This window comes from Acanthopagrus latus, chromosome 1 (genome assembly GCF_904848185.1).
Source record: "Acanthopagrus latus isolate v.2019 chromosome 1, fAcaLat1.1, whole genome shotgun sequence".
Lineage (NCBI taxonomy): Eukaryota > Metazoa > Chordata > Actinopteri > Spariformes > Sparidae > Acanthopagrus > Acanthopagrus latus.
The window spans coordinates 4,911,919-4,938,021 of record NC_051039.1 but is presented as its reverse complement, the minus strand read 5'-3'; the positions used below and the strand labels follow the sequence as shown (position 1 = coordinate 4,938,021).

The 26,103-nt window shown below is 42.1% G+C and overlaps 2 protein-coding genes across 5 annotated transcripts in view; both read left to right on the top strand.

Moving 5' to 3' along the window:
- LOC119018780 (extracellular serine/threonine protein kinase FAM20C-like) overlaps positions 1-26,100 on the top strand; it is a 33,511-nt gene extending 7,411 nt beyond the window's left edge. Inside the window, exons 8-10 of the mRNA XM_037097130.1 lie at positions 24,607-24,688; positions 24,781-24,840; positions 25,146-26,100. Coding sequence (XP_036953025.1) covers positions 24,607-24,688; positions 24,781-24,840; positions 25,146-25,401 — 398 coding nt within the window. The 3' untranslated portion in view covers positions 25,402-26,100. The remainder of the gene's footprint in view (positions 1-24,606; positions 24,689-24,780; positions 24,841-25,145) is intronic.
- Positions 30-24,158, top strand: LOC119016893 (dynein heavy chain domain-containing protein 1-like). Of its 4 annotated transcripts, XM_037095931.1 has the most exons (45): positions 30-48; positions 1,362-1,762; positions 2,064-2,273; positions 2,358-2,561; positions 3,250-3,360; positions 3,435-3,591; positions 3,849-4,103; positions 4,312-4,455; positions 4,859-4,970; positions 5,078-5,310; positions 5,403-5,646; positions 5,867-6,024; positions 6,859-6,984; positions 7,152-7,428; positions 7,641-7,768; positions 8,134-8,332; positions 8,413-8,504; positions 8,693-8,912; positions 9,056-9,181; positions 9,296-9,390; positions 9,510-9,695; positions 10,683-12,669; positions 12,769-12,859; positions 13,075-13,231; positions 13,343-13,625; positions 13,733-15,284; positions 15,616-15,721; positions 15,936-16,050; positions 16,144-16,330; positions 16,592-16,694; positions 17,077-17,205; positions 17,330-17,521; positions 17,636-18,055; positions 18,168-18,579; positions 18,669-18,737; positions 18,885-19,061; positions 19,371-19,549; positions 20,109-21,107; positions 21,193-21,367; positions 21,483-21,557; positions 21,741-21,966; positions 22,182-22,273; positions 22,379-22,528; positions 22,807-23,432; positions 23,556-24,158. In XM_037095931.1, the coding sequence occupies exons 2-45, from the start codon at positions 1,449-1,451 to the stop codon at positions 23,946-23,948; spliced, it is 12,486 nt and encodes a 4,161-aa protein (XP_036951826.1). In that variant the 5' UTR covers positions 30-48; positions 1,362-1,448; the 3' UTR covers positions 23,949-24,158. The 4 variants fall into 4 exon arrangements, with proteins under 4 accessions (XP_036951826.1, XP_036951049.1, XP_036950223.1 ...); XM_037095154.1 differs by having other exon boundaries at positions 2,076-2,273; positions 9,510-12,669; XM_037094328.1 differs by having other exon boundaries at positions 9,510-12,669; positions 12,772-12,859.
- Positions 26,101-26,103: the final 3 nt, after the last annotated feature.

Sequence of the window (26,103 nt, the reverse complement as noted above, 5' to 3'; positions counted from 1 at the left end):
AGCGTTACCGTGGCAACGAGCCGTCGCCGTGGTTACGTTGACAGACAGGTAAGAGTCACACAAGTTAGTTCCTCTACTTAACTTGTTAACTTAGCTAGCTCGTTGTTTAAAAGTACTTATTTAACTTTAGAAACATAACTACCTGCTTTCTTATCCTAATGTGGGTCAGCTGTTAATCTGCGACGAGAGTAACGTCTTCGGTTTAAAGTTAACTTTAGTTTAGCTGGTGTAACTTAACTAGCGTTAGCTAACGTTAACTAGCAAAAAGTGCGTGTTGTGTAAAGCTCTGCTAGTGAACTTTATGAATGAACTGGAGTTGAGGAAGCTGTAAAAAGTTAATTATAGGCGACATATCAATGATAGTTACACAACGGTGTGGGAAAATGTCTCTCAGTCATAAGAAGTTGTGTCATTGCTTTATGATTGTTGGTAAGATTTATTGTAAGCTAACTGTCTGCACAGGGATATCGACATTTTAGCAGCAGTATGTTAAGTCTCTGTCAACAATCCAAACATTTTTAAGGATTTGTGGTCACATACTGTATATGGCTTAGTAAAAAGGATAATGTATATATAAACAGTTATGTTGGGTACAGATATTGTTGATAACTTTTTTCAGTGGTCAGTCTTATGCCATTAATCTGATAATTCTGAATTAAAAGTTTCTGCCTATCTCTGTTTAAAATGATGTTCGACACTAACAGTGGGGGACAAAATCCATATAGAGACTGCTGATATCGTGTACATCTCTATCTAAAAATAATGATTTTGATTTGTGTATGTCGCTACTTAAAGGAGCACTATGTAGTTTTGGGGAAATACATTCAAATCATAAGAGAAAAAAAATAAACTTTTAATGCAGAGTTTACAAGGTGCTTTGACGATCAAGCAAAAGCAGGAAACTCAGGAAGACAATATTACAGAATCAACGCTCAGTAGTCAAGCCAAACACAAGGAAGCCTCGTCTGAGTTAAAAGAAAGCAGAGCAGAAAATGTAAAAGACACAAAAAGTCATTACGAGTCATAACAAGTAAAAGGACTAAAAGTGATAAAAGAGGCAAAATCACAGAAAAGGAAAAAAAAGTAACGCAAAACTGAAAGATCCTCAGTGAGTACTTTTTTTTTAATATCTCTGAACAAACTAAATAAACAAACTCTGTTGGGGTCCGGGACTGAATAAAGTGAATAAACAAACTGAGCGTGTGTTATTACCTCATCAATATTTCAATATTAAAATTCTGAGTTTGAATTTCTTCTCCAAATACTATGTAGTGCTCCTTCACCACACAGGATATGTTTAGCATGATATACTGCTGATTCCCACTATAAATTTAAATTAAGTTTTTGTTCTTTTCTTCTAGAAATTCCAGAGGAAAGTCCTAATGTAGATTAGCAAGACGTTTGTGCTACATATACCTGCTGATGGTATTTGGAGAAAGATCAGCAGCATGTCCGCTGCCCCTTCAGAGAAAAGATCCTATGATGGAGACATCACTAGGCCTGGATCCAAAGTGAAGAAAAAGGCCCACGCTCATGAAGTGACTTTACCTCCTCTATGCTGGGAGCCACCTTCTCTCTCAGCTCTGTTCAGAAATGTCCCCTCTGATAGGCTTTCATCAGTGGTGGAACTTCCTCGTCTTGCAGCCAAAGGAGGACCTGGAAAAGCCACAGATGATACAAAATGGACTGAGAAACCTCGACTGGCCTCGTCATTAGGGACCCACATTCCTATCAGAACTGCTGATGAGTCAACAGCACAGAGGTACGAGGAGTAATTTGTTAAGATACACATTTTAGTTGTGGTTGTTAATGTAATAATCCTATTGTTATCACACTGTTGTAGATACAAAGACAAATCTGATGTTGTTGATGGTTTGCATGTGTATTTATAGATCTTTGTTACAATGTCTGGATTTATGATAATTCATATTTATCAGCTTGTCAAGTGTTTTTTTTCAATTACCTTCGATAAACGGGTGACAAATTTAGACATCAATATTTGTCAATCAATATTTATTTAAGTGTATGACTACTGAATTAATGGCTCCTTTGTTTATACTCAGTTTTCACTGCAGTCTTACAGGGAAAGATGAAGCCATAAAAATAGCAACATGTAGCGATAAAAAGATAACGACTGTGAGAAACGGGCAAGTGACCAAACCAAATGAAGATCCTCTCACTGGCACAGAGGTAGTTCAGATCTTTGCCAAGAAAAGACACCTGAGAGAATTGGAGCTTTATTACCTGAAAGAAGTGGCCGGGGACTCTAACAGGTACAGTAAAATAAGGTTATGTACCAGCTGGGACACACACAATTAAACTGTGAAAACACAGTGATATGTCTGCTCTGTTTCCAGACCTTATGACCTGCGAGTGGTCCATTCCAGTGAAGCGGGTTCTGAGCACTACATCTTCTCCCCTAATACTGTCCTCCATGTGACGGAGAGGGGTTATGGTGGACTTGTGAGTCTGGCAGAGTGGCACAGAGAGTCTACATTGTGGACAGCCTTGCAGGAGATCCAGTTTTTCAGGGACTTTAGACTGCAGAAAGCTTTCACCTGGTGAGTTACATACAAACTACGTTTTCTCTCTTTAGTTCAGGGTTTTGTTATCCCCTGATCACTGATCATTTTACCAGGAAAATCTGTTGAAGTCTGACATATCTGAATCCCTCCAGGCATAATGTCTGTCTAAATGAATTCCCTTCACACACTTTGAATTTTATTAAAGGTGGAGTGATTAAGATAAAGTAATTTTTGAAAAAGATCAACAGTCTAACTGGCAGTAGGCAGGTTTTCTGCATCAGTGTATCATTCTGAAATAAATGTTGTTTGTGAAATGTAATGGATAAAGAATAATGAAATTAGGAGTGATTACAGTGGTTCACTATAAACCTTTCTATCGCAATAGAATTTGGTCTGCCATCTGGCCGCCTGGACAAAAGGGATTTACTGGCGATCCCTTTCAGCTATAGACTAAATGATTGAATAAACTACGGTTTTGTCCTATATTTTTGTTATTTGTAACTCTGGGGAACACAGAAGTGATCTAGTTGTCTTTGCAACAGTGGCAGCAACAATAATATTGCTTGGAAATGCTTGGGGGGGAAAGTTGTTATCTGCCCCTTTAAGCTCAATAAGCACAGACCATATTTGAACGGAAATTCTTCCGTTTGTCCTGGACGTCGAAATCTCAGGACATGTGTTCAAGCATATATTTCTTCCAACATAAACCCTTTTTTCTTGCCAGGTGGCATACAAATGTGCGTAAAGCAAATTTTCAGCGCCGCTGTGAGGATCTGCAGGATAAGCTGGTTGTAGCTGTACCTCAGTTCAGAAATGCTCTTTTTCTGTTCAGCAGGTGAGTCACAGTAGAATCTTTTAAGATGATACCAATGTTAAGCCTCAGTTGTTCTGATTTTGTATCTTTTACAGAATCATTGAAGAACTGAAAGGGACACACCGGCTGCTCCAGGACGCGTCTAGATCCTACACTTTGCTGGAATTTAAGGACGTGCTGATAAACATGAATCAAGAGCGTCTGAAGATACTGGAGGAATTATCACAGTGTCGCGCTGTCATCCTGAATGCGGTATAGTTTTTTCTGATAAAACAAACTCAAACCTGCGTTAAGGTGTGATGTGATTGATGGTTTCAATGATGGAGCAATCTAGAGACATTTTTTTAATAGTTTCTGCACATGGAAAAACATGTCAGTTTTATTTGAGAAAGACAGAAAATAGATTGGCATCTGGTCAGTTTGCTAGGAAGTATAATACATCTGTTATAAAACTCTTATCACTGTAGAACTTATTTTATATTTACTGCAGTGGTGTTTTTTGTCACCAGGTGAAAGAGGGCAGCCACAAGGCACACCAGGAGCTGCAGCTGCATATGGAATATACTAAAAAGCCAAATAAAATCTGCGAACCCATCCACCTCCATCTGGCTCACCAGCGGGAGCTGAATAAAGAGTTGGCTCGGTCTGAAAGCGTCTTGCAGAAATTGGGCAACTTTGCTGCTCTCGTCAACCAAATGATTGTGCAGAGTCTCGTCACGATTATCCGACAAGATGCCGTTTCTTTTCTCAGCCATGTCTTAAAGGTAACAAAAGAGCATTGTCCTCTTTGTCTTTGAAACACAGGATTTTCAGATGGAGCACTGTGGCATAGTTCTCCTCAAGGTTATAACAGGAGAGATAGGGATAAAACTTGAGTTACAATGAAGCAACACAGCTACATTACATAATGGAGAAAGAATCAAATTGTATTATTGCTTTATTGATGATGTATGATGTGTTTCTGTTTGCTAGAGGAAGACATCTCAGCAGTGCTGTCTCTTCCACACTGAGCTGTGTTTCAGTGCCAGTAGTCAGCTGACCTTGAACCCACCAGTGCATCTATTCCAAGAGGCAGTGAGTGAAGCATTCCTGACTGTTGGTGATTCAGTCATACAGGTAATTATTCCACTTGCACAAAGCAAGCTACACCGAGCACTGGATAGTATTGATGTTACTGGAACTGTGATTCATGGTTGTTACAAATGGTAAAAACAAATCACAACACAATGTTTCATTTCATAATCTCAGCCCACCAGAAACAGAAAAGTGACTAACGGAGTGACTATGATACTGAAACAAACTGAAAAATGAATTTGAATGAATACACCAGTATCTCCACAAGGTTGTACAGCCTTGAATTCACCTATGTTCTATTTAATTTGCTCTACAGCATAGATAATAATACTTGCACTTTATTTAATATTTACATTCACTGCATCTGTTCATTTTGGCAATGTGGTTGTCATTTTGATCAGCCAGAGTTTATCACCAGCCTCACAACACTTTTCTTTTCCATCAGATGTGTGACACTTGTGGATTCTTCCAGGAGAACAGCAACATTGTCTTCAACTCTGCTTTCTCTCACGAATTAACCTCAGACTGCAGTCGTATTGAACATGTGACTTTGACAGGTACAGCCATGCAGTATTCATATGAAACTTTGCCAGAGCAGATACATCTTATGTAATTTATTTTATTTTATAAACAGTGGGAAGACTACATGTGTTTTAATTCCCAGGGGAGGATAAGAACAGTGGTGAAACGGCTGGTTGCAGAAAGTTTTGCTGCTGGAAGTTTTTCAGAGAGCTGTCATCTCGCAGGCTGGTGCTGCCTCTGGAGACCTCGCTGATGGCGCAGGGCAACAGGGTGCACGGCTGTTATCATCCCCTCCCCAAGAGGCAGCTGGAATGGCAGATCAGCATTAATGATGTTAGAAAACAAACTGAGAAAGAGCAGGCCGAGATCATGCAGGCAAGATTGTCACTTTATCGCATCAATCAAACGTTAACTAATTAGCACTCCTGCTTGTGTGTTTCTAGTCATTCTCACTGTTCACTTTACAGGAAGCTGAGCTAGAAATCCAGCAGCTGTGCGAGAGCTACTCATGGCTGATGGAAATTCACATGTTCATTAGCCAATGGAGTGGAGCCTCTTTAGAATCCATGATAGGTCAGCCTGCATTAGTGTATGAGGAACATATAAAGAAGGTACGCCACTGGACAGAAGCGATCCACACAGTTCCCTCATCAGTCTCCACCTCCAACCAAGTGTTCACCATCCAGTGCAGCTGCATCAAGGACAATCTAGGTATGTCTGCTTTGAAGTAATTAAATCTTCTCGTCAGTCCTCCTTGACGACTCTAACATACAGGATCCTTTACAAAAATATTCAAAGTGGCTTTGCCCCATTCCAGGGAGAAGTGATGAAACAATGTTTTCTAAAAGAACTTACTCTTTATTGTTCCCTGGCTTTGTAAAACATCTTTATTACATTCTTTATTACTCTTTGCCTTTGCCTTTTTTCCAAGGGCAACAGCTGAAGGTGATTGAGCAGGAAGTCCTGGAGCAGCTCGTTGAGCAGATAAAGCTGCTCTCAGAAAGTGTCGTATCGGACTTGGAGAGGACTGCAGCTGAACTCAAGACTGACCCCCAAGACTTACATGACTTCTCAAAATATGCTGTTATGGTACACAAACACACATACATTACATACATGCATGATTACATGCTAAGAGAAAAAACAGCCCAAACAATAAGAAGAACATCTATAAGAAGCCAATACCCCAGATGTACCTGTTTTACCTTTGCAGGGTTTGCAAATGGAGGATTCAGATCCTCTGAGGATCTTCTTTTGGTCACATATTCATTTTAATTATTCATCTTAAGAACTTTGTCTTGTTAGAGCAAATGTGTTCTGAATTTAGACTCCATTATCCAAGAATGTTCAGGTGATTCAAAGTGCATTAAGGCTTTCAGTGCTGTTATTTGAAGGTACATGAGTGAAGAACACTTGTGTACACTTAAGTACTCCAGTAAACTCTTTTGATGGTGAGATATTACTTCAAAGTGCAGTTTCAAGTCAGACAGAGTTTATGGTTGTATTTTACCTAATCTTCACCCAGCTTACTTATTCAACCTGTATACACAAGGTCGTTCTGTCAGTCTTCTCATTCATTTGTCAGCATTTAATGAATCTTCTATTCTCCGAAGCATAATCAGATTTTATCCATCTGATACCACATATTTTGTTGATTTCTGATCCCAAAACCAACCATGTTACATATTACTGTTGTCCAACCAAAAGAGTGATATTTTTAACTTAACTTTGTCTAAGAGTCTAAGGGACAACAAACTAAACCTGTAAAATGACTGTGATTACAGAGCTTTTTCATCTTCACATTCCTTCTATGAGCTTAGGTCCAGGAGATACATTATATATCATTAATTAAACATGAGTTACTAGTCATGATAAACACCTAGAATGGATTTTCAAAAGTCCAAATCTGTCTTCTCCCTTCAGGTGAGGGTGTCTGTGAAGATGTTTGCTGATGTGCAGAAACGTCTGGAGTACATTGACTCCCTCCAGGACACTATCTGCAGTAACTACAGGAAGATGACTGAACAGGAGGTGACTTTGAAGGAGAAGGTCTGTATGGATAAAAGTGAAAATGAGGCCATTATTAACAACATTATATTGTACAACTCAGATTTCTGTATCACTATTGAACATTATTGCTGTAACGTCTAATTGATATCTTTTTTTTTTACACTGCGGTCTGTGTGCTTCTGTTTGTGTGCTTTGTCTATATTCAGATGATGGACATATGCGATTGCTTTATTCCCCACTTGAAGAGGGCAGATAGCATTGTGTGCCAGCGCCTCCCTTCGATGGCTCACGCACTGGACACCATGTTCTCATTTTTGCTGTACGACCTTAAAATTATGGTGTCTAAAACTACATCTGGACCCTTCCTTGACCCAACCCAGAATGCAAAAGAGATGGTTTCTACACTGAACCACATGAGTACACATGTGCACAATCTCAGTGCAAAGCTGGAACAACTTAGTAGGACCAGTCAAGACCTACAGGGTGAGTTGGTACAAATTATGGGTTGAAGCTTGAAAAAATGGCTTTTGATGTTGTGCTTTTAGATTTGACCCCTGGTGTATTAAACATGCATTTTAGATGAGAATTTTAAAAAAGTGTAAGAAGAAAAAGTGAAGCTTGGCAGTGGTAAAACTGTCATATTATGCAGAAACCCTAATCTCATCAGACTGTTATCTTTTATTGCCTCCCATCAGAACAACCAATGGATTTGACCACTTTAGCAGCAGATGTTCAGAAGGTCAGCGCCCGTAAAGAATTGTGGGGGTTGAAAGATGCATTCACAACATGGCTAGAAGAATGGAAACAGCTGATTTTCAGTGAGGTAAGAAGTCAAACTGACTTCTTTCTGCTTATTAACATGATGACTAAATGTGTTTTGCAAGAGGTAATAGTATTTGTGCACATTCATGGTGATGAGAAATTAAAAGCTAATTTAAAATGTAGTTAAAAATGAGTTTTGGTCTCGCCTTGATTAATTGCCTTCCTTGGAGAAAAAAGTTGTGAGTTGTGAGTATTGGCAGCACAGCTTGGTTCAAACTACATTCATGCAAATATGCAAATCACTGTTTATAAACCATTAAGAGTTATAAAAGTAAGAACATTTTGTTTTGTGATTTAAAAAGAACCCTAGAACTTTTGTCCATAAGAATGAAACCAGTAAATCTTTTTAAAATACGTTTCTGTCAGGATGTGGTGTCACAGGCTCAAGGGAAAGTTTCCAAGTGGAAGGAGCAAGCTCTGTCTCTAACAAGTATCATACCTACCGATGATGCTGTGCTGCAGGAGACTTTAGGAAACCTGGACAGCTTAAGCCATCTGCTTACATTTATGGCCAAACTGCAGAGCCCCACGCTCAGACATAAACACTGGAAAGCTATTTTAAAAGGTCAGAGACATTCCCATATTGTAACACACACATATGATCTCAGGATATCTAAACTGATTGAAATGCTTTCCATCTGGCAGGCATGGGCCTCGTGTATGTTCCAGAGAAGCAGGTGACTGTTGCTGAACTGATGTCTCGGCAACTTCAAATTGACCAGCAACTCTTCACCAAGGTGAGAGCAGGAGCGATATTACATATTGAGCATGTTTCGGCAGTGCTACTAAAATCAGAACAAATAGCAGTTTGAATATTTGCCAGTGAAAAAAAAGGCTCAACAAACAACAAATTATCTTTATATGTCATTAACACACAATACTTGATTCATTTCTTGCTTCTCATGGCTCCTTTAAAATCCGTCAGATTTGTGGGGATGCAGAAGCAGAGTGTAACTTGGAGCAGACCTTCCACAAACTTCAACAGGGTTGGGAAGCCAGAATCTTCCAGCTGGAGAAATTCACTCCCCCTGCTTGTGAGCCACAACAAGGATTAGCAGAGACAGAAAAGCCCACAGAGGGCAATGTTTCAAATATCCAAATGGCCAGTCAACATTCTTGTCGTGATGCAAGATTCACAATCACTGGTGAGACTGAATAACAACCTGACAACAACTTAGTAGTAGAGATGTTATCATTGTAAGCAGTCACTACTTTGATTTAGTTGCTTGGTGGAAAAGTGTGAACAGTTGTGCCTCGAAATATCTGAGATTTGTATTTTCTCATTCAGGTCTGGAGATGCACTTTGCTGAGATAGAGAATGATTTGATGACTCTGTCCTTCATGTTAAAGTCCCCCCACAGTGTGCCATTTAGGCTGCAGATGGAAAATATGGTGCAGTCACTAAAAGATCTTGGTAAGGCGAGATTCAGCAATAAATTATTGAAAGCAACATCATGAAAATTTGCCACCAAGTGTAGAGATAGTATGAACATTGTTTTATTTTTCTTCCCCTTTTCATGATTAATAGAGAAGCTGCTGTACTTATTTGAAAGACACCAGCAACTATGGACCTTCCTGACCAAGATGTTCGATCAAAACTTTAATTTTCAGAAAGTGGATTTGGTATGTCTCTGTTTCATGATCTCAAGTGAAATATAACTAGCTTTTCAATTGCTATAACTCTGGTAAATTGCTTTTCTTTAGGTTTCCGTTTCAAATAAATGTATTTCTTTTCCCCATAGCTGGATCAATTCCGACCAGTTGATGAGACATTCAAGGAAATTATGCTCTGTGTATCAAGTGACCCCCATATATTGAACTTTGTTCATTTCAAGAAGACAAGTGACAGTTTCCATGGCAATAACCTTTACCAAATACTAATTGATGGCTTGTCTACAATGGAAGGTATTTCCAACCAGATTGTGCATCTCCTGGACACTCTCTGTGAACAGTTTTCAAGACTCTGGCTTCTGAGTGACAGGGAAGTGATACAACTACTCTCTGTTCACCCAGCGCCTTTCACACTGCAACCCTTTGTACGCAAATGCTTTAAAGGAGTTCGATGGCTTGAAGTAGATTGTGAAATACCATCTAGTACAAGAGATGTAAAGAACTCTGAGGCTACATCTCAGAGCCACAGACAGATGAAAGTACTGGGATTATTTGGCAGTCTCCATGAGCACATTACCTTTCTGTCTGCTTTGGAGCCAAATCTCAGTGCTTTGGATTGGCTTTGTGTGTTCGAGAAACAACTGAAGTTGACCATGGTACAGCTCATGAAAGAGTGTGCTGCTACGCGAAACCAGCTTAAACCATCCAGTCAAGATTTGGAATGTGATAAGAAAGTTGGAGACATCCGGATCCACATTGCTGATAGGAGGAACATTGCAATACCTGTTCTGGATCTGTTGTCTGACTATCCTCTTCAGTGTCTTCTGGTGGCCGAGGAGGCAGTTTGGTGCAGCGTTCTTTTACAAGCTTTCCAAGAATTGAGCCCAGTGAAGCTGAAAAACATAAAGGCACACACCTCTGCAGAGCTGAAAAACCTTGGGCGGTCCATAAGGGATGGAGTCATAGGGGCTAAAACTGAATCTCTGGTTTCTAAGTATACGATGATGTGTCTGCGTGCTTTAGTGCAACTTAGAATGAAACATTTGCAGCAGCTATCTCAACTCATGGAAGTACAAGGTGCACCTCTGGAGTCTTCTTTTGAGTGGCAAAGTCTGATGAAGTATCACATAAACTCAGAAAACTGGAGTCTGAAAGGCAACAATGAACCGACATGTGATGTGGATGTTTTGGGCCATCGACTCCAATATGGTTATGAGTATTTTGGTCCAGAAGATTGGGAGATGGTGCATTCTCCGTCCACAGATCGGGCGACACTGGGGATTCTCCTTGCCATGACAAGCTATAGATGTGGGTTTGTGAGTGGACCTTGCATGTCTGGAAAGAAAAAGACTGTGGTCCAGTTAGGAAAAGCACTGGGGAGACAGGTTGTCAGCATACAGTGTTGTCCAAGCATGAGTCCAGGTGTTGTTCAGCAGATGATGTTGGGTGCCCTCCGGACTGGATCATGGCTGCTACTTGACTCTGTAGACTCTCTAACACAAGAAGTCCTGTCATTACTGGCACAGCATCTTGTAGACATTCACCAGTCGTTCTCTAGGTTGGCAGAAAAGAAGAATCAAAGAGAGAATAAAGACCTGAAGGACAGTACTGCTGAGGGGGTAACAGGCTGCAAAAATGTTGATTCACAATGCCAAATGGTAATCGCAGGGAAAAGCATTCTTGCCAGCCTAAGCTATGGGTGTGTTCTCATCTCATCGAAGGGGTATACATCTGGAGTTCCAGAGAGTCTGCGGTATGCAACCAGACCCATTGCCCTAACCCATCCAGATTACAGGATCATCGCAGAAGTAATGCTGACTTCCATTGGTTTCACAGAAGCCATGTCTTTAAGTCAACGTCTGGTGTCCCTCATCAGCCTGGCCAAGGATTCCCTCTGTCTGCCTGATTTCATCACTGACAACCAGAGCTGCTGTCTTGTTGTCTTGCAAAAGATCATCTCCGCCTCTGAATTACACTTTGAGCAAAGTGTAAAGCAACGGAAAATTTCGGATGAGGCCAAAAGATCGGCTGCAGAGCTAACTAATCTTACGTCTTCACAAAATGGGACTGCAAGATGTGTCGAGACGGACATAAAAGAAGCTGAAAAGCTTTCCAGGCTGCACTGCTCTCATTTGTCAGTTATAGAGGGATTAACGGAGGAGACAGCCATTGTTAAAGCGATTCTTTCTGTCGTATTACCTGTACTTTATGAGCACAAGAAAGCCTCACAGTTCTACATGATTTTCAGGGACACATTCCCATTAGCTTGTCAGTTTCCTCTTTTCCAACAGTATATTGAGGAAGAGGAGGAGAACCAACTTAAAGATGCAGTTACAGAAGACTTACAAAGGAAATTCTGTCATTCTGACAGCAAAACAATTAGCAGTGCTGTTACACTCTACCAGGCCATTAAAATATCTCAGGCAGTTCTGCTCTTAGGCCCCCCAGGTAGTGGAAAGACAACCTGCTACTGTGCTCTAGCTGGAGCACTAAATTGTCTGGCTGCCAGGGCAGTGGAATATGTGAGTGAAAATGACAGTGTGATTAAAGGAGATACTCCACAGGCAGAGCCACAGATCCCACCTTCAACCTGGAACTCTGTTGACACTGTGGTCTTATTTCCTAACGCCATGTCCCATGAAGAGTTATTTGGCTGCTTCTGTGAAAAGAGAGGATGGCAAGATGGAGCTGTTGCAAAGTTACTGAGAGATTTAGAACGAAGTGAACCAACAAGTTCCATGATCTGCAACAAGAAAAGTAATCGGGCACCAATAGTTAAATGGCTGGTAATGGACGGGGAGCCTGTGGGACAGCCGGGCTGGTTAGATTATCTAACCACACTTTGCGGTCCTGATAACCCATTTCTGTGCCTGTCATCAGGTGAAACACTACCATCCCAATCACATCTTAAACTACTTATAGAGACCACCGACCTACAGGGTGCAAGTCCCTCTGCAGTGACTCGTTGTAGCCTTGTTTATTTCACAGGCACTGATCTGTGGAAGGCTGTGTGGAAGAGTGAAATGGATGCCCTCTCCTCTGAACACAAACTGGATGAAGGAACTGTGAAAATGTGGACTCGTCTCGCTGGAGATATTTTTGCCAGCACTCTTAGTTTGCTCAGACAAGAGGCATTAACCTCTGCAGTCCATAATGAGGGACAACGTTCTGACAGCATCACATATGGACTGCAAGAAATCACGTCATTTGTCCGGATCCTGCGTGCCCTCCTACACCATTTCAGGAAGGACGTGGAAAAAGCTGAGGTGATACAACAAATCCACAAAGGAGGTATAACCATCACTCACATTACAAATTACCTCATAAACTTACACACTAGTTAAGGAAATGACTGTACTGTCGTTAATACTGTATCACCTCTTCTCTCACCAGATATTCACAGAACTGCCACAGATCTGCTGCCCACAAACCTTTTTCTGGTGGCTTACATTTGGGGATTTAGTGGACATCTGCATCCTCGGTAAGAGAATCTTTATAGAGTTTATGTATGTAGTCACCTATAATTACGCAGATGATTATGTATGTATGTTATTGCTGTTAACATGTACATTGGTGTACTAGTTTTCTGGTATACCAGGACTCTCAATAAATAATTAGTTGTTTGTATACAAAAAAAACCTCATAAATGAACATAAATTACTGATTTTCTTCCTTTATTTTATGTTTTTACTTTAGACACTGGCCACAGTTTGACTTACTAGCCCGTCAAGTGCTGTTTATGTGTCGGTACAAAATTGTGGTTCCCGATGAAGAGAGTGTGTTTGATCACTTTTTTAACATCGACAGCAAGATATGCCCCAACACACTGTTGACAAATTTCATCTCTCCCAAGGTTTGTCCTGAGCATTCAATTTAGTCTAGTGAAAGTACATTAAGTCTATTAAGCTTAGGCTACTGCAACTACATATTTAAACTAACAAGTGTTGCAAATCTGTTTGCATAGTTTGGGAAACATACCTATCTCCTCAACATCATGTTGGAGGCAAACCAGCCAGTGCTGCTCGCAGGAGAGCCCGGCTCTGGAAAAACCACTCTGTGCAGAACTTTGCTGAGTTTTGACCAGCCACATATCAGCCTACCAGCCAGTCCACTGCTGGCCTCCAGAGACCTGCGCACTATACTGAGTAACATCAGCTGCCAGAAGAACTGTAAAGATACTGAGGGATCTATGACAAAAAAGTCTGGGCTGCTTCTTTTTGTGGATGATTTGCATGAAGCACCGCGTGGTGAGTCAAAAGAATTTACCGTATAGAGAAATTAGAATTAAAGTTTAATCTGATCTTGCACCGCTTGAAGCTTTGTAAAGTTAATTTTTCTGTCTTCCTGTTGATAGATGGCTATGGGAAGATGTCAGCGGCACTGGAGACACTACGACAGAGTATTTCAAAGGGAGAGATTATCACATTTGATACCTACAACTTCCAGTCAACGTGTTCTGGAACCATCAGCTACATGGCTACCTGTTGTATCTTTGGATTGGGCAGTCACCAGAGCAGTGCGATATCTTCCAGGCTCTCACGTCTGTTCTCCATCTTTGTGCTGCCCAGCTTAACCAGTGACGTTATTTTGTCTGTCCATTCTCCTCGGCTGAAGATCTGGCTCAAAGACATGTCACTTACACAGAGTGGTGAGGACATGGCTTGTTGTATCATCACTGCAACGAAAAGTCTGTATCATGCAGTATGTGACCAATTCCAGCCTACTTTGCAAAGGCCCCACTTCGTGTTTTCACATCATGACCTTGAAAAGGTGTTTTCAGGACTGTGCCTGTGGCAGCCTAACATCACAAACACAATGCAGAGAAAGGAGAAGTCACTTCGAGGCTTTCCCCCTACCCGGTCAGGGTCTGCAGCATCAGTGCTAAACATAGCACATCTCTGGATGCATGAGTGCATGCGTACATTCTGTGACAGGTTATGCTCAGAGGACGAATGCAAAACTCTTGTGTCACTCATAGCCACGACAGCAGCAACGCACTATGGAATTCGATTGGTTGAGGAAACCAAGCCTGTTGGTGTAGATGACCCAGCAGCCGTGACAAGCCTTTTTGTTCCCACACTACACATGGACACAGCAAGCACCTGCACATCAATTGGTCAGAGTGTAGATACACTAACTCTGCCTCAGGAGCCAAAACCAGCTGACCAGTCAGATCTGAACACAGGCCAGACAATGACTGAACCTTCCCTTCTGTTTGAAAACTGTCACTCAGAGGAGGCAAGCCGAAAAACTCACCCTCTGCAAACTCAGAATCTTCAGCATATTGAGCGCATAATAGCTAAGCTTGTTTATGGTATTGACCTCTCAGAGGCCCTAAACTCAATAAATCAGGAGCAAAAATTTAGACGCACCTGTTCTTATCGGGACCAAGACCTTGATGCGCAAATGCAACAGCTGTGTGATTTTATTGACAGAAAAGCAGAAGACAAAGGACAGAAATATGATAATGACTACGACATTACAACCAGAGTCATTATACACAGACAGAGGGTGATGCAGCTGTTTCATATCCTCAGGACGTTGCTCATACCTGGAGGTCACGGCGTGCTGATTGGCTCAGACAGAGGCACAGGCCGTAAAACCACTGTGCGTTTAGCCGCTTCTGTAATGGGCTGCCAGATGACGGAGGTGCATCCTGGGAATGAGGATAAATTGCATGAAATCCTTAAAGAGGCTGGGAACCAAACTCGAGCAGATGGAGTTAATGTCATCATACTGGTCCATGAAGGAATTAGCCAGTCTGTCAGAGATGAACTCTTGGTCGGGATGGCTCGCAGAACTTATCCAGGGCTCTGCACAGAAGAGGAGCTGAGAAATCTCGTTTCCAGAGTGACTGCTGTGAAGAATTCAAGACGATACCTTATGGACAGCTGGATGTTTGAGAAGTAAGGGGATAATACTTAGAAAACCTGTTGGTCTTCATACCAGCTTGCAAAAGAGACAACTGGTAAACGTAACCACTGAAAGGCATCAAATTGTGTGATTGAAATACTAAGAAATGCATTCAGTGTATTTACTCAGATCCAAAAGTGATTCACTTGTAATGTGGATTTTGATCACTGTAGCTGTATGATGATGATGATGATGATGATGATGATGATATCACAGCATTTACAATAATAGACTTGTAAGAGAATGCGTGACCACGTACAGTATATATTGGAAGAAAATGTCAGTACTTCATTAACCATATTTGTTCTGTTGCTTTTCATAAAGGTACTTGAGCCAAGTCCACAGAAATGTACATGTGTTCATGTTGCTTCCGCTCACCGTGTCAGACTGCAGCGAGATACCTCCCAACAAAACAACCCATGGATGGAATGTAAATCACTGTTTTCTTTGAGTATCATCACTTGTCACTGTTTTCTATAACAACACACACAATGCACCGTTCAGACAAGGTGAAGAAGATCCAGGCACAACTATTTAGTCACATACTTTTACAGTTGGTTACTTACACGATCAACCCTTGATTCTGGTGTGGGATCATTGTACCCCAGCAGCAGCCCAACGACTTCTTATCTTTTGTGATCTAGGCACAACTGATCAAGGCCCTGAGCGTCAGTTGTTGTGTGGAGGTGTATCAGCCTTGGTCCCATCAGTCATTAGTGGAAGTTGCTGCTCAGTGCCTTAAATCCAGTACCCAAAAAAGTGAGTCGCACCACTAAAGTGAGTCTATACTTACTTGATTTGTACAACTTTTCACCAGCAAGACATATCTCCTTTCCTCTTTTTATTTTTTAGTGAATCGAGAGGGACTAGAGGCCGGCCTGTCTGTCGCTATGGCAGGAATCCATCAATCTGCGTGTCAGTATGCTGCTGTCCTTCTAAGAGCTCAGCCTTTCAGCCCTCAGACTTATATGGAGTTCATTTCACACTTTGGTCACCTCTGCAACCATCTGCACAAGCTACGGCAGAGCCAAGCTATCAGGTAGTTCTTCTGAAACCGTTGGATGATTAGCACTTTCCTCTTTTCTCACTGTGTCTTCAGTATTTAATGTGCTGCTACTGATTTACCAACACATTTGTCGTTATGCTGCTGTTAACAAACTTTATCTGATAAATAAACCTTCACAAACATGATGTGGTTTGAAGTAAACTGTAGGGTATAAGGGTGTAAGGTCTAACTGTTTTTAGACCTTTTTTTAAATGAAACAGAAATACACACTAACACTAACTTGTATTTTTTCAGAGTTGCCACTGTTCTTTCTCACTTGGATGTCATGACCAACACAGCTGTGCAGTACAAACAGCACTTAATAAGACTGCAGGCGAAGGTTGCTGAGACACAGCAGGTGATATATAGCAATTCAGCATATGCAGTTCAAGTGGGATCAATATTCTGTATGTGGTTGCAAGAGTATCGACTGCCACAGTGTCTGTACCACAAGAGGTTATTTTTCACCAAAGTCAAAAATGATTTAAACAACTCTGGAAACAATATATCAAGTGCACTTGAGATTCCTGTGAAGGCTTTAAAACATTCTGCACACCAGAGAAAATATTTTTTTGTTGAGCTAAGAAACTCTCAACAGTATGCATCTTGTTGTTGCATCTTATTTTTAAAGAGGAGATTATGTTAAAGTTATAAAGTGTTCCTCAGTTGATATTTACATTTTAATATTCAGTAACATTTGCCCTATAAAACACATTGTTTGTTAAATTGCTATCCTGCAGCGAAAGGAAGAGCTCCTCAGAGCTGCAGAGCACCAGAGAAACCTGCATGAGGAAGCACAGGAAACATGTGTAGTAGTGGCAAACAAGCTGGGTGACCTGGAGGAGCAGATTAAATACGTCCAGAAACAGGTAAACAGCTTTTATTAATATCTGCATCCTTTAAATCACAGTAAGTAATACAAAAATGTGCTTATTAACTTTGTCGTCATAGTTTCACAGAAAAGGATCTGAATATTGTATTTATTTTTTCCAGGTGAGACCTGTGTTTTTGTCAGGCCTCAAAATTCTCAGCTGTCTAAATCCATCCGACCTGGAGGAGGTCCGACACTACAGAGATCCACCTGATGGAGTGGTGAAAATTATGGATGCCATTTGTTTGCTCTTTAATCGTCCACCCGGCTGGGAGAGCGCTAAGCAGCTTCTTGGACAATCCAACTTTTTCCAGGTGTAGTAGAGTGGCTTAATACAGAAGTTTATATTGGCAGCAGTGGTTGAGTAATGGCATACAGTTGCCTAAGAGGCTGATTTGGGATTGCTTTCTCTCTAATATCTCTCCTAGGAGTTGGAATTTTTTGACCGCTACACTCTGACAAATGAACAGCTGCAGCAGCTCGGACAGATAGTTCACAGTCCCCATTTTGTGCCAGAGTCTGTGCGAGAGGTGAGCAAAGCCTGCGAGTCCCTGTGTCGATGGGTCCAGGCTATGTATGAGTGCTGCTGCATACAACATCAACTGCTGGTCAAGACGCAGTTGGAGGTGATGGCCAAAGAGGCACGAGGTCAATTGCACCTGGTCAAGCAGCACAAGGAGGACGCACGCCATCATCTAGAGGATGTCAAGCTTCAGCTTCTGTTGGTTCAAAATGAACTGGAGGAGCAAATGCTCGAGCTGCACTCAGCTGAGAGTGCAGAAAGAGAAGCTACTACTGCTGCAGGGCAGTTGGAGACACATCTCAGAGACTGGAGTGCTGCTGCTCAGGTAACACAGAGTCTGCAATTATTCTGTACAAGCTATTTAAATATGTTACTTAATTTGGTGTTATTTCTTGGTAATCTTTTTTAAATGATAATGTTTTTTTGATTTTTTTCAGGAGGCAGAGTTAAATAACGAAACTCTACCAGGAGACGCCCTTATCCTGGCAGCAATCATTTCTTATTTAGGCCCCTTTGGTCCTGATGTGCGCATGGAACTGCTGAGCAAGTGGAGGCAGCTATGTCAGACAGGAATCATAAATATAAACCGAGTGGACCCCCGAACCTCCCTGTTTACACACTCTGATCCCTCACCTTCTTTACCTGTTCTTGGTTTTCCTATCGCTGTGTCTGAGAGTCTGCAGCTGCCTCTGGGACAGGCATTAGGTATTCCCGGGGATGCTCCACCTGCCAGAGTTTTTGTAAAGCTGATGCTGTGGGGCTACAGGAGTGCCTGGGTTCAGAGCTGGCCTCTACTGGCAGGCACCCAGCAACATCTAGATATAAGCTCTCAAAGCTGCCTCATCACAGGTACAGTAGGCCCTTAGATTTTCATTTTTGCTAGGATTTGCCAGTTTGTTGCACCTTGTGCCATCTAAATCCCCCTACAATCTTTACAGAGTGTGAAATGGTGGTTTGTGCTGATGATCCAGCGCTAATGGACAAGCTCGACCAAGCTGCGGAGGAAGGTGAATTAGGAATGCCGAACCACTTAAACCACACAATATCATGAGAATTTTACATGATGTATTAGTCCATTTGTTACCAAATGCTATGCCCTTTCATCACAGGGTCCCTTCTCAGCTTTCTCAGCATTCTAACCTTTCATTTTGCAGGTTTAAGAGTTCTGGTAACAAACATGGAGCGTGCGACTCCCAGTCCACAGTTTCTGGCCAGATTGGTTCGACCTGCTGGATGTTGCCTTCCAGGGACAGAACAACACATTCAGCCGACCCACCCGGAATTCTGCCTCTTCCTCGCCACCCATCTGCCCGTCCAACTGCTTGGCAGTGGTAAGAAGGATTTGTAGAGTCTGTTAAAGTCACTTACTTGGCATTTTTCTCACAACAGAAGTGCAGAATTTCCAAATTCATTTGTCAGAACAGTCAAATAAATGTAAACAAGTTTGTCTTGGCTCGGTATGACTGGCTAGACAAGACAGCATACTGCTCTATACCGTTTGTGTTACGCTGTGCATAAGGAGTCAGATCTCTGCAAACATAACATAATGAAGTGCTGTAGACAGTCTGGACATTTTTATAAATTAGCTCCTCTAACTGAGATGAAAGCAGTAGCTAACGTTTCTTGCTTTGTTTCCTCAGAGATTCATCCATCCATTTTGGCTCAGGTCCGAGTGGTTGACCTTTGTCTGAGCTCAGAAGAGATCCGGGAGCTGATGCTGACACAGCTGCTGCAGTCTGAATGTAAAAAGCTGCTGATTCGACACTTGCAGCTTCAGAATGACAAACAGTCGCTGCAGGAGAAAATGGTCTCAGTGGAGGTGACAAGACCATCATTTACAATCATATCGAGCAAATACTGTCTCTGTTGCTTATATAGCCTCATTTGATACAAGGAAGTAGAATGATTTCTGACTGATATATTCTGACTGTATATTAATTATGTCATTAGCTTGTCCTTCATAACTCTGAACCCAAATAGCTGGTTTCAGAGTCCAACATGTATATTTAAAATAAAATTAACTTTAGAATTAAAAGTTTGCCTGGTGATCTGGTTGATATCTCTTGATATCAATGATTACTGAGTAATAATTTTCTGTATAATGAATGCTGTGCCAACTAGCTGTAGCCTGGCTTTGCATGTCCTTATCTATATTGGAATATGGACTAAGTAAACCTTATTATCTGGGCTGCAGTTCTGTATATCAGTCATGCTCTGGGCTTTTGAGTGAGGCTTCGGGTGTTTTTTAATCAAAGTTCTATTGTGGTCACTGAATGACAAAGTTACTTTTTAGCTTAAACTAAATCAGAGGTCAGTCCTTTGATGCAAATGTAATTACCTGTTGTCGTTTGAACTGACTGTATCTAATCTCATCTTAGAATGCTCTTATGGACTACATCCTGCAGACTAACACCCCACTGCTGGAGGACCCTAATTTTCTCCCCCGTGTGACTGTTTGCCAAGAAGCAAAGAACAAACTGCAGACTGAGATCCAGCAGATGAGTGAGGAGCTGGAGTACCAGGAGTCCCTGCTGGCTGTACCCCGACAGTTAATGAGGCTGGCTGCTGCCCTCTACCAGGCTCTGCAGGAGGTGTCCCGTCTGTCCCCCGCCTACTGCTTTTCCCTGCATGGCTTCATCACAGTTATGCAAGAGGCCTTCATTGTGAAGGGCAGGCCATTACTGTCATTCAGCAGTGGGAAAGTGTTAGGGAGCATCATAGCAGAGGTCACAAACTGGATGGTAGCCCTGCTGCTGGTGCAATACAGGCCTTGTCTCACCAAGAGCCATTTTGCTGTTCTGAAGATTCTGGTGTCTCTGGCTTTGCTCCAACACAACCAGCACTGCCCTGAGGCTGAGAGGGCGGCTTTCCTCAGGGGCCTTAAAGACACAGAGCATTCTGTCTCACAGTCCACAACTGCTCTGCCCAGCTGGATACCACCTCATATCCACCCAGAGCTCCTCTGCCTGGAGAAGATCCCAGTTTTCAAAGGACTGATCGCCTCTCTCTCCACCTGCCCCAGACAGTGGCAGGAGTACCTGCACTTAACTTCCTCGTCTGTGGCCGGGGCTGTTCCCTGTCGCTCTCACTCCCATTTGTCCCTGCTACAGCGGGCTCTGTTATGGAAGACCATGCTTCCAGAATGTCTTGAGGGACTAGCTGACGCCATGGCCGTCTACCCCCTGTGCCTTTATGGACAGACCGCAGAAAATGAGGCCCCTCACACTGGGAACCCAGAGGCCCTCTCACGATATCTTGTCAGACATGAGGGACCCATCATTCTTACAGTGCCCAGTCCAAGAGAAAACAAGTGGACAAGCATCCAGCCTCTTCATTTAATACACAATGTATCCCGCTGTGTAGCAGACAAAAAGGAGGTAACACACTTTTTCTGTTGTTAATGTCTGTAACCAGATTATATTAATGCAGTGCTTAATGTTTTTCATAATGGATATGTTTTAGGTTCAGGTGAAAGTAGTTTCCTTAGGGGCTCCATGTGACACAGAGTTCATTCTCTCAATGCTGGACCGAGCTGTTAATGCCGGCCACTGGTTGGTTTTTAACAACTGTCACCTGTTGGAACAATGGGATGATCAAGTAGTGACTCACCTCAGTCGGTTGATCTCCTCTTTCAGAGGTAGGTAATCCATATTAAATTGTATTTGCCATTAATACAGGCTTACAATCCGAGTTACAGCCCAGACTTTCTACTAATGTATGCACCTATCCGCCTGCCCGCCTGTCTGCTACAGAGAAGCAATGCCGGATTCACCCATGCTTCAGATTGTGGTTCGTAACTCATGAATATGCATCATGCTCTATACCAGGTAGGTAGTAGGCCTAATATATTGCCATTACTGCTCTATGCAAATCTGCCATTTCAAGGTCAGTCACTATAGCTGCATTCCAATAGATAAATAGAGTGAGCTAATTTATTGCCTCAAGCAAAAACGTAGCCTCAGGTTGTAATAATGACTTCAATGCTGATTGTTATTGTTATTATGAAACAGCGGCAGTGCGAATGTGTGCCCTGCCTCTGCTCTGTGACTCTCCCTGGAGCCTGACGGAGGAGCTGAGCTGTTCCTTGCGACAGGTGGTGTCCATCATACGGTGTCAATCTCTGTCGGCTGTCACAGCAGACTACATGGAGCTCCTCCTCCGCTGTGCCATCTTTCACTCTGTGTTACTGCAGAGACAGAGCTATGAATACTTAAGCCAAGAGGGAATTTACAATTGGTGAGTAGATGGGCTCACATACTGTAGCTGTGTTCTCTCATTGTACAAAATATTTTTATCAGTCTCTGTTAAATCCATTTACAGTAAAACCAAACACAACCTGAACTAATGATCAGTTTTTTAAAAATGAGGTGCATTCTGCAAATGGCTGCAGTTGAATGATTTAAGGATTTAGATTTTTATTCTTGAGCATTTGGATTGTTTGTCTTTCGAAGGAGTCAGGAAGACCTCCTGGTTTTAATGGATGCACACATTACCATTGCTGGTCTCTGCCATGACAAGACTCGAGCTCTGCAGTATATAGCAGGTGAGGCAGAATTAAAGTGGAAAGCTGGTATTTTGAAACAAAACTATCCTTCTTGTTCAGTTACTGTACAGTCTAATTTAACCTTGTTGTGCTTTTTATTTAAAGTCAGTCTCGTGCATGGTGCTCATGTACTGGACTCTGCAGATTTGGAGGTGGTGGAGAGCCTTGCTAAGATCTGCCTCAGCACAGTGTCACCTCTCGGGGGCAAAGGACCACAAATCCTTTTAGATTTCATCAGCGATCATTGCAACTTTGGTAACCACACAACTTTTCTGCAGTGCTGGGTTTTGCATAGTAAATATCCTACAAGCTAAATGATGACACAGTGAACTTGAGGAGCTAGATCATGCAAAGATTGTTTCTTTGCCCTTTTCAATATTTACCCAACACCTTTTATTGAGCAACTTGCATGACAGTTGCACTGATATGAGGCAGCATTTAGTTTATGTTAGAGCCATTCTGGGATTTCTGTTTGACAGATATTCTTTGTACAACTACAATGAATTGATTGTGGCTGTGTTTCATGTCGTCAGATTTGACAGGATTACTGCAGAATTTGGAGCAGGGCTTTCAAGATACAGCTACCATCAATGACCCCGTTGTGCTCGGCGTCAGTGCTGATGTGGCAGCTGAGAGAATTAAGATAAATAGCCACAATTTGAATGTACTGCTGCAGGCCTCCCAGACTCCTCTAGGACCAGTGAGGAGCTTCTGCATCCAGCTAAAGCAGCCTGCCACACTGCCAGCCTTTAGCCACGCTATAGACAGACTGCAGACTCTGAAGACTTACCTTGAACACCAGAATGACAGCCCAGATACAAATGCAGGAGCTGTTTCTCGCAGTCCCCTACGTGACTTCCTCCAGGCTGAGTGGGATGATCTCATTGATTCAGTGTCCTCGCTCCTCTCACAGCTCCAACAGCCCGTTCAATACAGCACACCGACCTCCGCTTCCCTCCTCAAGCTCGCCAACTTGTCTCACTTGGAGAGGAGGGCAGAGTTGCTCGGTGCTTATCTCTGGCACCACAACACCGCAGATCCACCCGGTGGCTACCGACTATCTTCTTTTAACAATGCCAGAGGCTTCCTGGTGGCGGTGATAAGACAGGCTGCTCAGATGAATCACAAATATACCAGTGATATAGCCCTGCATTTTGAGGTGAAGCATACAAATGATTAAATCATATTTTAATAGCCTCACATTTTGGAACTCTGTGGATGAACATAGTTCCTACTGTTGCTTCAAGGTACTGCATGTTGATAGTTGTTTTCTTCCCTCCAGGTTCTGAGTGATAGCGCATACCCAGCCTCACTTCCTGCGGATGCTGTGTATTTGTGTGGCCTGGAGCTTAGAGGAGCATCATGGGATACACAGCTAGGAGCTATAGAGGACACAGTCTCTCCACAGCCATGCTCACTGCCCCTAGTTTGTGTCAAAGCTCAAGTCAGGAGCACAAAAACAGCCCGAGATGCCTCCAACTGTGAAAGTTCACATCTAAGCTGTGACCCACAGTTGCCACTCTATCACTGCCCACTCTATCTCGATGGAGAGCGGGAGAGTGTAAACAGTGGACTGTTGGCAGATGTTAACATTATCACTATACTGCCCCTTTCCGCCAAGCTAAATCCTGTTCTGTGTAGTTTCAGAAGGGTGAGGCTAGTGAGTGTGCTCTGATGAAACCAAACTGCACCAGACTGAAGCTCAGATGCTTGTATTGATTCAAAGAAATGCCTCACTCTACATGGGAAAGTTTGTAAATATATTTGTAGGTGGGACTACTGTTCACATAAATGTATGTGACACTTCAGTTGCTGTAACATGCCTCTTCATATTTTGAGTTTTGCAGTATTTTGAATTTCTTATTAAAGATTTCACACAATTTCATTGTGGCAATTTCTGGCATTTTGTAAGATCCATCTGGCGTCACTGTTCGGTTTGTTCCTATGCACCCAGTGTCATGTTGTGTAATGTCATGTGTAATGTCCCTCCATATCAACTGGTTTTCAGTTTTAAAGGCTGTTTAAATGTTAATGTATATTCAGATATTTTGCACCTACGTGTAACACAAAATGCCCTCAATTATTTCTGCAGTTGTCCTCAGGTTTGCTGTGTTCAGCGTATCATTGTTTGAATTATGTGTGTAAGTAGCTGTTTGTCCATATTTATGTCGCAAAACTAAGTAACAAAATAAGTTGTTCTATGGTTAAGCAGGTGTTGATGATGCCAAAACTGTTATGCACCATGTCACAGGTTATTAAAACCAGAAAGCTCTACAGAGGAGGAGTGATCTCTGTTCATAATAGTAATTAAATTCCTTTTTCTCTACCTCGAGGTAACATGGACCGGCACCATTATGAAACCTTTGAGAAGTTTGGCAACAACACTTTCCTGCTACACCTGGACAACGGGAGGGCGTGAGTATTTTTGGTGTGTTGGTGCGTGTCTCTATTAATGTACTCTTCTATAGTGGTTCCTGGCGTTAACTCCGGCTCTCATCCGATTGCAGATTCGGGCGTCACTCCAAAGATGAGCCTTCTATCCTCGCTCCTCTAGAACAGTGCTGCAGGTAAAAATAAGTACAAGAAACAAGAATGTATTTGGTTCATTATTTTCTTTGTGTCCTCTGCAGTTATTGACTTTGTTGTCTTCAGTTAAATTCAGATAGTTGGAATAGTATTCGAATTAGCTCAGTTGACGTTAATCCACTTTTGTGTTGTATTTTTTGCTTCAACTATGTTGTGAGAAAACATTCAGCCTGACTCACCTGATGTAGACTGCAGGTGTGAGCCTGTGATCGGCCAACTCTTTTAGTTTTTTTAACTACAACATGTTATCTGTCTTTCTCCCCGACTCCTCTCTATCTGGCTCTAGAATCCGGCGCACCACCTGGCTACGCCTGCGTCTGCTTTCTCTACCACAGTATCGTCTCAGTGACGTCATGAGGGCCTCGCTCTCCCATGATCCCCTTCACCGTGTGGCTCCACTGCTGTCAGAGCCCCACCTCGCCGCTCTCGACCGGCGCTTGAAAACTGTGCTGGAGACTGTAAGTCGGTGCCAAGAGAGAGATGATGATGTCATCTTCGATGACATGGCCTCCTTGAAAGACACAGTCACACCTGTTGGGTAGGAAAGTCTGTTAACTTTGTTATGTTGATGACGACATGTCACACTTGCACATGCAAAATGTTTTAAGCAGTTACATTAATGTCGTTAAAGTTTGAAGGATTTTGACAGTTTCTTGGCATAGTTGCAGTTCCAGTAAAACAGGTTGTATAAAAAGAACAAAACATGAGAAGGGAACCCTAAATTGTGAACACTAAACTTCCAGAAATGTTGGACTCTACAACATACATTCTCTGTAATGTAACGTTGTCCTAGGAAAGGGGCAAATGGTCCTTCATGTGATGGGAAGCAAAAATGGAATAGATTGCTGGTTTATAGACACTTGCATCATTTCCCAGGAAGTACTATATTGTATATATTATAATTATTGTCAAGGATAGATACAATATTAGATACCGAAGATGTGTGTAGTAAGGGAGAGGATTTGTGACTACATGTGTAAGGTGCAGGTTATTTCATCTTATAACAAACAATTACATATTAGTTTTGTTGTTTTATTTTGTCGTTCTGTGACAATAATACTTCTCCCCAACACTAACACTGACTTTCTAGAGCTGAATCGAGCTGTTTCAGAAGTGACTTACAGATAATGTCAGATGTGAATGTTTTAAGTAAATTCCTCGCTGTAATGCCCGTCATGCTATAAAGTAGATTTTTTCCAATGACAATATCTCTACTGTGAACAGTAAAAAGTGAAACTCTTCAT